Source organism: Loxodonta africana, chromosome 25 (assembly GCF_030014295.1).
Source record: "Loxodonta africana isolate mLoxAfr1 chromosome 25, mLoxAfr1.hap2, whole genome shotgun sequence".
In the NCBI taxonomy this organism is placed as follows: Eukaryota; Metazoa; Chordata; class Mammalia; order Proboscidea; family Elephantidae; genus Loxodonta; species Loxodonta africana.
The window spans coordinates 51,061,756-51,077,131 of NC_087366.1; the positions used below are offsets into that span (position 1 = coordinate 51,061,756).

General features: G+C 37.0%; 1 protein-coding gene across 1 annotated transcript in view; it reads right to left on the reverse strand.

Annotated features, from left to right (window-relative positions):
• DNAH14 (dynein axonemal heavy chain 14) overlaps positions 1-15,376 on the reverse strand; it is a 362,094-nt gene that overhangs the window by 230,541 nt on the left and 116,177 nt on the right. The window contains exons 26-29 of the mRNA XM_064276952.1: positions 11,370-11,457; positions 3,428-3,681; positions 1,112-1,343; positions 340-393 (exon numbers count right to left, since the gene is read on the reverse strand). Coding sequence (XP_064133022.1) covers positions 340-393; positions 1,112-1,343; positions 3,428-3,681; positions 11,370-11,457 — 628 coding nt within the window. The remainder of the gene's footprint in view (positions 1-339; positions 394-1,111; positions 1,344-3,427; positions 3,682-11,369; positions 11,458-15,376) is intronic.

The window sequence follows — 15,376 nt, forward strand, 5'->3', positions numbered from 1 at the left end:
GGAAAATCTGAATACATTTCTAACAGGAACACAGGTACATGAAATTTTAATAACTGATTCAAATATTTCACAATGTTATGTGTTTTAGATACTGTGCAGCCAAAACAAGACAAGGCTGACTTAAGGAGCAGTTCACTTGAACTAAAAACAAACTATAATTTTTAAATTTCTATTACATTCTAAGTTTTCATTATAGTCTATTCTTTAAAAGAATAGCATTTATGTTCTATTAATACTTAATATCTAAGGTAAATTATTTTTCTTGTTCTTTCCTTCCCCAAAGAATTCTTTTTATTATGTGTACAATATTTTCTCATGTGTATGTATGATTAAACTTACCTTATAATCCAAATTCTCGAAACAGTTGAAGACCACACAATGTTTCCCTAAGGACTGGGAAACAAAATATTATTTTAATGTATTTCTTGAATTATAACAGGAAATATTAATTTAAAAACTACTAAAGAAATGTCTGGGGCAGTTCTACTCTGTCCTATAGGGTTACTATGAGTCGGAATCAACTCGATGGCATTGGGTGGTAGAGAAATGTCTTTATTCTTTTGAGAAAAACTTTGCAATAAAAAGACAAATTAGATACCGAATTTAGAGATTCACAAAACTCAATATAGTATAAATGTAGTTATACTATTATAGTTTAATTGATTAGTAGATGGTTTTACACAAATGAGCTAATAAACAAAGAAGAAAACGTAACTATGCCCTTTGCTTTCATCCCCTGCTTCTTTCTCTCACACACAGTGCTACTAATCACAAAGACTAGCCAAAAGTCTGTGTATGAGGCTCAAAATGAATCAGCCCTACTGGAAGGAGGTAGGTGGAGAAAACTATGATTCATGTGTCAGTGGGTCAGCACAATGGTATTCTAAATAAATGCATTAGAATGCATACGTTGGCTTACTGAGATCTCAAGTCTCGGCACACAATAGGTATTAAAAAATTAATTGATGAATTGGATGAATTAATTAATGTGCTTGTTAAATGCTATGAACATATTAACAGCAGGAAAAGTGTGAATTTAAAATACTATTGAAGTTCGTGCAGAAAAGGAAAAAAAAAGAAGTTTTTATTCTGGATATTGAAATCCACTCACTTTTGCTAGATCTTTGGTAGTCTCGGTTTTTCCTGTACCAGCTGGACCAGCAGGGCAGCCTCCTAGATTCAAGTGGAGTGCTCCAGTGAGAGTTAACCAGCACCGTTCTGTGAGAGGTGTAATGACCAATCTCGGAGAACAGCCCAGGTACTCATAGCCGTAAGTAAAACTGGCATCTCCTTGAGATACGTAACACAACTTTTGCTTTTCGTTCCATTTATATTGCAAATGTCTGAAAACAACGTTTAAATGCTCATGTTATTTGGGAAAAACCGTTTGGGGTATATTTTCGCAAGCAGACATAAAATAAAAATTTTAAGTGGAAGTGTAGATTAAAAAAATCAAATAGAAATCAGAACATTAAAATCAAATGAAGAGTGATAAAAAATTTATCAGTGACCATAATCAGATATGAAACATTAGAACTCAGAAGATTACAAACACATGAGTGCTCTTCCCTCTCAGGCAAATGGTCTTGCTGACTCATGCTCCTTTGGTGTGATGTCAGCCTAAACAGAGGGTTTATGCAAGAAACAGCCCTATGATGTTTATTACGGTTCCCAATAAGAACACTTTTGAAGACACTGTGCCCTGAATCGTTATCACGAGGGTACTTGAGAGAAATGTTATTTGTTCTAACTATCAAAAAACATTTTTGGAACAAGCACTTGCTTGATGATTTAAGCACTAAGTCATTATTTAAATAGAAGATCAACTTTCAGAGCGTTCGCCTTTCTATTATTCTTCCCCCTTGCCGACCTTCTCAGTTCACCACACCCTTAGTATATCAGTTATTTTTCATGATGGCCCTAGCCAAAAAGAAATACCCAACTGTTCCTTTTAACTGCTAGATCCAGAACAGTTTAATAAGTATTTTTGTTTTAATGACACAATAGCTCGTTTGAAAAAAATTATACAAATAAATTGAGAGAAAATTAGAAAAAAACATTTTTTTTTAATTCTTAAATAACCAGTTACTTGCTATTTGGTGCACTGCACAACTTGTCAAACTTTGGGATCAGGCTGGACACTGCCAGCCTGATTTCCTGTACTACATAGATTTTTGAGAGATACTTGCTCTCTATTAGAGCAACTGCCAAAAATACAGCTTTGTAAAGATAAGAAGTCACTGAAAGATACGTGGCAGGATCTAATGTTAAAGCTGTGAACTACCCTGAGCTGGTAGTTTGCTTGATGTTTGACAGATGTTGTGTATTGCTGTGATTCCCTCAAAAATTTAAAATATCTTGCAGCATCTGTGTAAGTTCCCTGTGATACCTTGGAGCATCTTGGCACCTGGGTACAATGGCCCTAGATTTACAAAGTCTTATTAAAATCTCCTCTTTTCTAGTTTACTTTTCTATATATGCTCTTCCACTTTTTCATTTTCACTTTTTAAGGGAGCTAGTAGAAAGTAATAATGACATACTATATTTTTTGCAGGATGATGATTCATAAACATGGGATTTTCTCTTTAGCACTTGAGAAAGATTACAATTAATGGTGGTAAATATAACATACGAACATATGTAAATATAAAATATTCAGTTAAATATACTCAGCAGGGGTTTCAGCCAAATCAGCATCTTTCTGCTCTATTTTCCCTACAGTTTAAAGGAAACTGTCATACCTAAAACAAGGCAGTTTATGCTAAGTGCACAGTGTCTTTAGAAATTAACTTCTCTTGAGAATTAAAGACCTTAAATGATGCAGGTTGGACACTTGTTTTTCTATGAACAGAGGAAACCTTTAGAAAAAGATGAATTCAAGAGTTTGTAACATCATATTTATTATAGGAATTTTATGTTGATCCTCTCTTCTCACCAAGATTAGTGGGCTCTATTTTTCCATATACATCTGTATTTTATTAATTGATTCTGGGTAGGAGGAGGAAGTTTTGAGTTAGGAAATAGTCTGAAAGTGTTCTCCAATTTGTTTCCCAGCTCAGCCTGTTCCAGAATTGAGAGCACACAGGGGAAAGAAGAGGCTTGAGGAGAGCTCCTCTCGTACCCATTGAAAACCACTGCCCTTTGCCTCAATGACAAAGGGAAAATACAGACATGAGAAATGTGTAGTCAGTCAGGATGATGAAGCAAAGAAAAGCAAGAATGAGGGCAGTGTGATAGACAGTAGAAAAGAGAAACAAGAAGGCACAGGAATATGGTACTGAAATTGGTGCAGTTTGCTTAGTTTCTGTAACTCTCAGAAAATTAAAATTTGAGTTTGCCAAAGTTTGAGGTAGAGAATCAGTTTGCTAGAGATAGGTATGTGAAAAATAATTTATTTTATCTAGAGTTATAATTTAAATGCACTTACCTTGTCCACTCAAAATCGTCTGCATTGAAGATATTTTTAAGTAGTAAATCTCTCACTATATCCCTGCAGTGAACGTAAAGGGTAAGCAATGCCCCCTGTACAGCTTTTGTTCGAGAGTTATTAATATTCAGCACCACCAGACCTACAACCTCTTCTAGACGACCTATCACACCAACATGGACTTTTTCCAAATCTTCTCTTGAATGAGAACTCGCAAAACTTCTGATACAATCATTATAAAACATGATCTGGCTCTGAAAAGGTAAAATATAAACATGGTCATTAAAGTACGTTTTGTTTTACATTAAAACATGTTTTCATGATGTGTATGTGGCGTGTATATATGCGTGAGTGCATTTGTGCATGTGTGAAAGAGACAGCCCACACATTTGTACTTGAGGGTTAAAGAGGATTAAAGATTGAATTTTGATTAATGTCTGTGGGGGCTTTCATTAATAACTGAAAATATATTTATGACCAATATTTACACTTTCTAAATCTTGTATTCTTTTTTATTTATTAACTTTTATTGAGCTTCAAGTGAACGTTTACAAATCAAGTCAGACTGTCACATGTAAGTTTATATACACCTTACTCCATACTCCCACTTGCTCTCCCCCTAATGAGTCAGCCCTTCCAGTCTCTCCTTTTGTGACAATTTTGCCAGCTTCCAACTCTCTCTATCCTCCCATCCTCCCTCCAGACTGGAGATGCCAACACAGTCTCAAGTGACCACTTGATATAATTAGCTCACTCTTCATCAGCATCTCTCACCCACCCACTGTCCAGTCCCTTTCATGTCTGATGAATAGTCTTCGGGGATGGTTCCTGTCCTGTGCCAACAGAAGGTTTGGGGACCATGACCGCCGGGATTCCTCTAGTCTCAGTCAGACCATTAAGTCTGGTCTTTTTATGAGAATTTGGGATCTGCATCCCACTGATCTCCTGCTCCCTCAGGGGTTCTCTGTTGTGCTCCCTGTCAGGGCAGTCATCGATTGTGGCCGGGCACCAACTAGTTCTTCTGGTCTCAGGATGATGTAGGTCTCTGGTTCATGTGGCCCTTTCTGTCTCTTGGGCTCTTAGTTGTCGTGTGGCCTTGGTGTTCTTCATTCTCCTTTACTCCAGGTGGGTTGAGACCAATTGATGCATCTTAGACGGCCACTTGTTAGCATTTAAGACCCCAGACTCCACATTTCAAAGTGGGATGCAGAATGTTTTCATAATAGAATTATTCTGCCAATTGACTTAGAAGTCCCCTTAAACCATGGTCCCCAAGCCCCCGCCCTTGCTCCGCTGACCTTTGAAGCATTCAGTTTATCCCGGAAACTTCTTTGCTTTTGGTCCAGTCCAGTTGAGCTGACCTTCTGTGTATTGAGTATTGTCCTTCCCTTCACCTAAAGCAGTTCTTATCTACTAATTAATCAGTAAAAAACCCTCTCCCACCCTCCCTCCCTCCCCACCTCGTAACCACAAAAGTATGTGTTCTTCTCAGTTTATACTATTTCTCAAGATCTTATAATAGTGGTCTTATACAATATTTGTCTTTTTGCCTCTGACTAATTTCGCTCAGCATAATGCTTTCCAGGTTCCTCCATGTTATGAAATGTTTCACAGATTCATCACTGTTCTTTATCGATGCGTAGTATTCCATTGTGTGAATATACCACAATTTATTTACCCATTCATCCGTTGATGGACACCTTGGTTGCTTCCAGCTTTTTGCTATTGTAAACAGAGCTGCAATAAACATGGGTGTGCATACATCTGTTCGTGTGAAGGCTCTTATTTCTCTAGGGTATATTCCGAGGAGTGGGATTTCTGGGTTGTATGGTAGTTCTATTTCTAACTGTTTAAGATAACGCCAGATAGATTTCCAAAGTGGTTGTACCATTTTACAGTCCCACCAGCAGCGTATAAGAGTTCCAATCTCTCCGCAGCCTCTCCAACATTTATTATTTTGTGTTTTTTGGATTAATGCCAGCCTTGTTGGAGTGAGATGGAATCTCATCGTAGTTTTAATTTGCATTTCTCTAATGGCTAATGATCGAGAGCATTTTCTCATGTATCTGTTAGCTGCCTGAATATCTTCTTTAGTGAAGTCTGTTTTCATATCCTTTGCCCACTTCTTAATTGGGTTGTTTGTCTTTTTGTGGTTGAGTTTTGACAAAATCATATAGATTTTAGAGATCAGGCGCTGGTCAGAGATGTCATCGCTGAAAATTCTTTCCCAGTCTGTAGGTGGTCTTTTTACTCTTTTGGTGAAGTCTTTAGATGAGCATAGGTGTTTGATTTTTAGGAGCTCCCAGTTATCTGGTTTCTCTTCATCATTTTTGGTAATGTTTTGTATTCTGTTTATGCCTTGTATTAGGGCTCCTAAGGTTGTCCCTATTTTTTCTTCCATGATCTTTATCGTTTTAGTCTTTATGTTTAGGTCTTTGATCCACTTGGAGTTAGTTTTTGTGCATGGTGTGAGGTATGAGTCCTGTTTCAGTTTTTTGCAAATGGATATCCAGTTATGCCAGCACCATTTGTTAAAAAGACTATCTTTTCCCCAATTAACTGACTCTGAGCCTTTGTCAAATATCAGCTGCTCATATGTGGATGGATTTATATCTGGGTTCTCAATTCTGTTCCACTGGTCTATGTGCCTGTTGTTGTACCAATACCAGGCTGTTTTGACTACTGTGGCTGTATAATAGGTTCTGAAATCAGGTAGAGTGAGGCCTCCCACTTTCTTCTTCTTTTTCAGTAATGCTTTGCTTATCTGAGGCTTCTTTCCCTTCCATATGAAGTTGGTGATTTGTTTCTCTATCACCTTAAAAAATGACATTGGAATTTGGATCGGAAGTGCATTGTATGTAGAGATGGCTTTTGGTAGAATAGACATTTTTACTATGTTAAGTCTTCCTATCCATGAGCAAGGTATGTTTTTCCACTTGAGTATGTCCTTTTTAATTTCTTGTAGTAGAGCTTTGTAGTTTTCTTTGTATAGGTCTTTTACATCCTTGGTAAGATTTATTCCTAAGTATTTTATCTTCTTGGGGGCTACTATGAATGGTATTGATTTGGTTTAAATCTTGTATTCTTAATCCATTCATTCATCACTACGATAAGTAATAGCCTGGGAAATGTAACAACAGTAGAAAACTCCAAGAATGAAATTAGTGTTAACTGTTACCTTAATGAACTAAGAAGTAATACACCTGTGGTGAAAAAAAAAAATATACCTAGTACATGTTATTTCCAGAATCTTAATTTTCAAAACGTGTATCTAACACAGGTTATTTGATCCATCTTTTCATGCTCACTCTTCCTGTATATACCAGACCTGTGCAGTTTCAATTAGATTTTTTAGTATAAAAAAGAATCATTAACTGGAAACGTGGAGCTAAAGAAAAAAGAAAGAGAGGCAAATAGAAAAAGGTATGATGAGAAAGAAAGGAAAAAGTCAGAGAGATCAAAAGAAAGAACAATTGTTGACAGACACTGAGAGAGTGCATGGGTGAAGGGGATGGCAGGAAGGTGGTTTAAAGGTAAAGAAGAAGAACAAAGAGAGAAGGTAGGAACTGAACAGAGATGGAAGAGAGAAAAAGAGCAGAAATTGAGGGAGAAAAATGATAGAGCAGAATAGAAACAAGGATGGAAATGTCTATGGGGGTAGATTCCATTCTCGGTTTATCCTAGATTTAGAACAATACTAGATTTCTATTTCAGAAGACTACTGCCTCAAACACTTAGAGTTATACTAAACCTACACATTCATTCAACTAGTGGGTCAACAAGGCATTTGAGGCACTTAACACAAACTGGGATAATCAGGTTTGTGACGCGGGCGATGCCTGAATGAATCTTGAAGGATAAATACAAGCCATTTAGGTGAGTGTAGAAGTAGAGCAAATAGCATGTGTAAAGACTTAGAGACACAAAATTATGATCTATTTGGAATATTACATATAGTTTGAAAGGGTTAAGAGTTGAGAAGCAGTGACATAAACTGAATGGGGTCATCAGGGGTTTTAAATATAATATTGAAGCTTTTTTCATGAAAGAATAGCTGAATAGAAGTGGAAGAGTTCAATTTGCCTTTTAGAAAGATCCCTCTTGAATGCATTGTGGAGAGTAGTTTGGAGTAGGGAAAGCTACAGGGTATCCCCAAAAGTAATATAGTGGCTTTGGGGAAGAAGAAGAAAAATATTTGAAAAGCTATCAAGAAGGTTACTAGACTAAGGTCAGATTGACTCTGGAAGATAAAGGAGATGGATATTTCCAGGATATAGTTTTCTTGCTTGTACAGTTGACACAACATAGTACCTATGGCAGGAACGGCAGGTTGGGGAGAGGGGGCATAATGAATTTAATTTGTGATATGTTGAATTCGATGTATCTAAGAAACATATAAGTGGAGCTATAAAGAAATTGATCTGGACATAATTAGCATAGATAGATAAATAAATATATATACACATATATATATATACTTATCGGCATGATTAGGTTCCAAAGACCATATTGTTATGTGAAAATTGGCATTAGGTGAAAATGGAGGATGGCAACATTAGATCACAAAAGAGAGGATGACTACATCATTTCACAACTGCCAAATCACATCATTATACAACTGCCAAACCACTGAGAATCATGGCCCAGCCAAGTTGACACATAAGCTTAACCATCACAGCCAGCATTACCCTTGCTTCACACTGTGGCATTCATTACTGCCAGATGTATGTTGTCAATGGGTAAAATAGTCAGATTGTAGGTTTTTTGCTATTGTCATCAATGCAAAATGTTGGCTAATGAGAGAGTCGATAAGTGAGACAGAGGGGTGTGTGTGTGTGTGTGTGTATAGTGGTGAGATTTTTTTCCAGAGCAAGGTAAGAGTGTACAGGATGAGAAACCTGGTGTATCCATCTGTGTTCTTGGCTGCAAGCAACAGAAACTAACTCTGAGCTTTCCTAGAGGATGTTCTGGGCTCAAAATCAGCAGGTCAACTGGAGGCTAGAGACTGAGGTTTGGGAAGTGGGCAAGAGCAAGAATCTGGACAAGACAGCAGAAAACACAGCACAGTCAAGGTCATGCCATAGAAGAGTCTGGTCCAAATGCCACTGCACTTCTAATCTTGAGACATTTATTCAAGATCCACAGTGCCCAGAGAGACTATCCAGTGGTCCAAGTTCACTTCCTAGGCTGTGCTAACATAGGCTGAAGGAGGATTTGGCCCTGATGAGGAAGGATTTAGCTTCTGTAGTCGGAGGTAGGTTCTCTTTCTCACAAAAACTACATACATTGAGGAATCCCCTTCAAAAGGACCTGGGAAACTAACAGAAATTGGTAGGGGGTGGATGCCAAATAAGGAAAGTATTAACTATACCCAAGGAACTGAAATTATCAGCAAGAAAGTTACTGAAATGATGAGGCACACACAGAAGGAAGTGCATTCAGGGGTCCGAAAGATTAAGGGATACTTGAAAGGTCAAATGAGGTTTCAGTGGGTGCAAGAGCTGGGAACATGGGAGGTTGTAATGAAACTCTAAAACATTAGAGCTTAAAATTTCACATATAGAAGGGTAGGCTTCTAAAACTAAGACTTTTGACAGCTAACTATGTTTAAATTTCTCTCTTTCAAATATCCACTAAAGTCCCTGTAACTAACCTGTTGCCATCTGGGCAATTCCGAATCACAGCAACCCTACAGGACAGAGTAGAACTGCCCCACAGGGTTTTGAAGGCCGTAAATCTTTACGGAAGTAGACTGCCACACCTTTCTCCCATGGAGCAGCTGGTGGGTTTGAACCATAGACCTTTTGGTTAGCAGCTGAGCGTTTAACTACTGTGTCATCAGTGCTTCTTAAAGTACCCATAAAGGTACCTAAAATTATGCAAAATAACAACAGCTCAGGAAAGTGAGATTACTGGTCCATATTTGCTGGAATTTTAAAGGAGTTCTCAACTGCTATAAAAAAAAAAAAATTTTTTTTTTTTTTTTTTTTAGCTTGGATAAATCCATATTGAAATTCTTTCAGTGGTCAATCCATACAGACATCTCATCATTCCCACTCCCCACAGGCACCTCTTTTTACATCTACCCAGAGATAACTCAGTCATGTAACATATGCTGGATTGCAAGAGAAAGGGGAGTTGTAAATTTCATCCTGGGATGGGTAATTAGCAGTTGGCAGGGCAGACATGGGAAAAACTTTGGCAAAGTATGTTCAATGATTGAAGTTGAAGTCTATCATAAAGTATTTCCAGAAACAGAAAACAGGTGGTTTCTTATTGTTAAGCATGTCTGGAGACAATCCTTTCTTAGTAGAGCAAATTTGATTACGTGAATTCCTGTTAAACCATAGAAATGTGCAGGTTGATTCATTATAATTTTTCTTGGCCTTGCAAACAATAGTTTAAAGTCCTTCAGCTTAAGGGCTGAAAACTTTTGAGTCTCAATATTCAGTCAAGTGGACAGCAAAGGGGACCAAGGAGATTTGAGAATCATAATTTGTTGTCCACAATCTCAGATTATCTTAAAAATACTTGAAAACTGTGGTGGGTGAAGGCAAAGTAAAAAGATGTGATGATATTTTTAAACTGAACTGAGAACTACGAGGTCAAGCATGGTTTAAAAATACTTAATGGCAACCTCTGGCAATATGGCGTCTACTTTTATTACCCCAGGAAAACTACATCTCCGAGGATAGTGTTAACCCTCATAATTGACTTGACCTAATGGAGTTTTCAGACCTCTCTAGAGCATTTTAAAAAATGACTACTCACTTTTTCTAGAAAAAAAAAAAAAATCAAGCAAACAAAAAAGTCCTCTCCCCTCCCTTAGCTTCCATGACAATTCTCATAATTTTCCTTTTTTTCCTGACTACTCTTTCTCAGCCCTCTTCATGGATTCCCTTTCCTTTGCCTACTCCTTAAATGCTGATGTTCCTTAGGGTCTTTCTTTGTCCCTCTTTCCTGATTCTACAAGTTCAGTCAGGGAAATTTCACCATCTCCTGGCTTTAGCCACTACTCAAAAGAACTATTTTGGCTTTCTTGATGTCACACCCTCCTAGTTTTCTTTCTCTTTTGAGCCCCAGAAAAACAATAAACAGAAAATATGCATGTGGTAGGCTGAATAATGGCTCTCTGCAAAGCTATCCATGTCCTAACCCCCGGAACCTGTAAATGTGTTACCTTATATAGCCAAAGGGACTTTGCAGTGTTAAGGACCTTTAGATGGAGGTCCTGGATTATAGAGGTGGGCCCAATCTAATCACATATGTCCTTAAAAATCAGAGAGCTTTTTCTGGCTGTGAGCACAGGGAGATATAACTACGGAAGAATGGTCAGAGAGATGCAACATTTCTGGTGTTGACGATGGAGGAAGGGGCCACAAGCCAAGTAATGCAGGCTCTAAAAGCTGGAAAAGGCAAGAAAATGGATTTTCCTCTACATCCTCTCAAAAAAATGTCAGCCTTGCTGATACCTTGATTTTAGACCAGTAAGACTTGTGTTGTACTTCTAATCTATGAAACTGTGTAAGATAGTAAATTTGTGTTGTTTCAAGCCACAAAGTTGTTGTAATTTTTAATGGTAGTAAAAGAAAACCAATACAATGCAATATAGTGACATCCCAAGGAAGAAATTTATAGTTTATTTTCTTTCAACATTTTATTAAGGATATTTTCAAAATTATAGAGAAGTTGGGAGAATTATATAGTGAATACCTATATATCTACCAATTATATTCTAAAATTAACTTTTTGCTGTATTACTTTATCATAAATCTGCCCTTCTATTCATCTATCAGTACCACATTTTTTGATGCATTTCAGAGTAAGTTACAGATATCAATATCCTTCATAATGGTTTATTTTTTTAAAAATATTTGTTTTCTTGGCAATGTAGCCACAAACTAAATCCTTAAAGATGTACATCCAAGCAGCATTAACTTACCACAGTGAGTACCACTTGTCCTGGATGAGATACCACCCATACGGAAAAAATTTGATAGTTCCAATCTTCAACCCCATGACTTACAAATCTACAAACAAAAAGTTTTATTTTATTATTTATACCTAATCATTGATTATGGTCATTTAACTTATGATCAAGCATGACAAGGTCACAGGAGAATTTCCCTTTAGGATCCCTGACTTTTTATTCTAATTTAGGTATATGTATGGGAACAAAGAGAGTTAAAAGAGCCTTGTTGTTGTTGTTGTTGTTAGGTGCCATCGAGTCGATTTCAACTCATAGTGACCCCACGTGACAGAACAGAACTGCCCCATAGGGTTTTCAAGGCTATCTTTACGGGGATAGATAGTCAGGTCTTCTCTGAGGAGCTGCTGGGCGGGTTAGAACAGCCAACCTTTCAGTTAGCAGCTGAGGGCCTAACCGATGTGCTACCAGGGCTCCTTAAAAGAGGCTAAATCCATGCTTAATGTATGTTTCTTAAATTTCCCTTTAACATAATCTGCACTTTTCTAGTTTGCCATTGAGTTTCAGGGGTGGTAAAAATATTAAGTTAGGAGATGACATATATTAGCTTTGAATTGCTAATGCTACTGATGATAAAATTAGTATTTAAAATAATTTCTGCAGGATGGAATACTGAACTGAAACCACCAGATGAGTTTTAACAGTAAAGTCCTGCATTTAGCTTTAAAAATTGTTTATAATGGAGAATATAAGACTTATGAAAACTATTCAGACATTTTTATTTAAGACCAGTGTTAATATAAGCCAGTAGTGTTAGTATATGTTTGATATTGTTGTGTTTTTCTCTTTTTACAAATGCTTTAAATTTCTATACAGTCAAGTTGATCAATCTTCTGCTTTAGTTCCTCTGTCATTGATACCATGTTTTAGAAATTCTCAACACAAAGACTCATTTATTTTCTTCTAATACTTACATGGTTTCATTTTTTTTTTAACATATCAATCTTAAATTAATTTAGAATTTATTTGAACATTTGAACTGAAGTATTGATACTTCATAATTTTTGTGACTGCAAATAGTATTTATTTTTATTATGTTTTCTTATTTATCATTGTTGAGAAGAAATGTGTTTAATAACTTTTTATATATTTCAAAGCAATATCACTCGTGTGAAATGCACGTTTCATCAATTAAGATGAACCTTTTATTTTATTTAGTGCCTTTTGTGTTTAATCATACTCTGATATTACCCCTGTTTTCTTTTGTGTGCAGTTCCATGAAATATCTTCACTGCTTTTACGTGTAACTTTTCTGGACATTGCTGTATCTCTCAAACAGCATACATCTACATTCATCTTTTGACGAAATCTTCTTTTAATTAAGTTTTTTTTTCCACTTACATTTATATTTAAGATCTTTATGTTTGGATTTTGTTATTTAGTTCTTTGTTTTCTATTTTGATACTTTTTTCTCTTTGTTTATATTCACGTAAATATGCACAGAAACATGCTCTATTTTCTTTACTTTATTTCCTCTAGGGTTTTGGAAATGTTTATTCTCTTTCTTATAGTCTATCAGTAGAGATTCAATCAAGATTTCTGACTTAACAAACAATCCTACCTTCATCCTGAATCATATTCCTTTAAATGATAGAAAACAGATGGAAAAATAAATTTAAGGGAGCTGGAAAACAACAAAGGCTGTTCCAGGGTATGCAAGACTTGAAAGATTCCTGGCACATGAACTGAATTGTTCTAGAAAGAAGAATGGAGAAACCAAAGAAGACTACCGCCAAGGTTAACAAATGCAAATTGTAGAAGTGACCGCTGGCCAATCTTTAATCAATAACCAGCTGCCCTCCAGTTGACTCTGACACATGGGGACCCCAACATGTGTGTCAGAGTAGACCTGAGGCCCACAGGGTTTTCAGTGGCTGATTTTTCAGAAGTAGACTGTCAGGCTAACAGGGATGATGAAGGACCAGGGTCTAACAACAGGGAGAGGCCATTACCATGCCCAAGCATGCATGAACGGGTAAGAGGAAAGGGCAACGTTTCTGGAACCTGGTGAGAACTGAAGACTTTGGAGAGGGGTTATGGCTGAAGGTAAAGGAACATAAAACCAAACCAGGTGCCAGCAAGTCAACTCCGACTCATGGTGATCCACGTGAGCAGAGTAGAGCTGTGCTCCCTAAGGTTTTCAATGGCTGATTTTTTAGAAGTAGATAGCCAGGCTTTTCTTCTGAGGCTTTCTGATGGACTCAGTTTCCAATCTTTTGTTTAGCAGCTGAGTGTGTTACTTACTGCACTACTTATGAACCTATATTTTGCCCGAACTGCAGCGAGGCACAAAGGGAGCCTCACATTTGCCTTACCCAACTGGATGCCAGAGGATAAACAGATCCAGCTACACAATACACAGGCATGACCGTCCCAAGTACATACATGACAACAAAGGGCAGAGAGTGGATCCTCTGAGCATACAGACTAACTGGTACTGACAACCAGCACTTTCACATTGGTTAAAAAAATCAAAGTAAAATCCATTTTTTATACTTGATGTAGTAAACATTAATATGACACAGAAATGCTGAAAATAACATTGTGATACAAATGTTTGTGATCATGGGAACAAGTGAGATAAATTATTAACATCAGAAAAAATAGCGTTTAAGTAAAAAACTAATAACTGGTACAAATATTGATAAATTAAAGATATAATCTACTAAAAAGACTTGTGTATAACAACATAGAATCAAAATAGATAGTAAATGTTAGAATTTAAAAAACAAAATTGAAAACCTAAAAAAGTTAGAAAATACAGTTTAATATAGTTTTCTAAGAAATAAAGTGAATGAAGTATTATAATGACATGTGCAAAGAGCTGGAGATGGAAAACCAAAAGGGAAGAACATGCTCGGCGTTTCTCAAGCTGAAAGAACTGAAGAAAAAATTCAAACCCCGAGTTGCAATAGTGAAGGATTCTATGGGGAAAATATTAAATGATGCAGGAAGCATCAAAAGAAGATGGAAGGAATACACAGAGTCATTATACCAAAAAGAATTAGATGATGTTCAACCATTTCAAGAGGTAGCATATGATCAGGAACCGATGGTACTGAAGGAAGAAGTCCAAGCTGCTCTGAAGGCATTGGCGAAAAACAAGGCTCCAGGAATTGATGGAATACCAACTAAGATGTTTCAACAAACGGATGCAGCGCTGGAGGTGCTCACTCATCTATGCCAAGAAATATGGAAGACAGCTTCCTGGCCAACTGACTGGAAGAGATCTATATTTATGCCTATTCCCAAGAAAGGTGATCCAACCAAATGTGGAAATTATAGAACAACACCATTAATATCACACGCAAGCAAAATTTTGCTGAAGATCATTCAAAAACGGCTCCAGCAGTATATCAACAGGGAACTCTCCAGAATTTCAGGCCAGTTTCAGAAGAGGACGTGGAACCAGGGATATCATTGCTGATGTCAGATGGATCCTGGCTGAAAGCAGAGAATACCAGAAGGATGTTTACCATTGTTTTATTGACTATGCAAAGGCATTCAACTGCGTGGATCATAACAAATTATGGATAACGTTGCGAAGAATGGGAATTCCAGAACACTTAATTGTGCTCATGAGGAACTTTTACATAGATCAAGAGGCAGTTATTCGGACAGAACAAGGGGATACTGATTGGTTTGAAGTCAGGACAGGTGTGCGTCAGGGTTGTATTTTTTCACCATACCTATTTAATCTGTATGCTGAACAAATAATCCGAGAAGCTGGACTATATGAAGAAGAATGGGGCATCAGGCTTGGAGGAAGACTCATTAACAACCTGCATTATGCAGATGACACAACCTTGCTTGCTGAAAGTGAAGAGGGCTTGAAGCATTTACTGACAAAGATCAAAGACCACAGCCTTCAGTATGGATTACACCTCAACATAAAGAAAACAAAAATCCTCACAACTGGACCAATGAGTAACAGTGTGATAAACGGAGAAAAGATTAAGTTG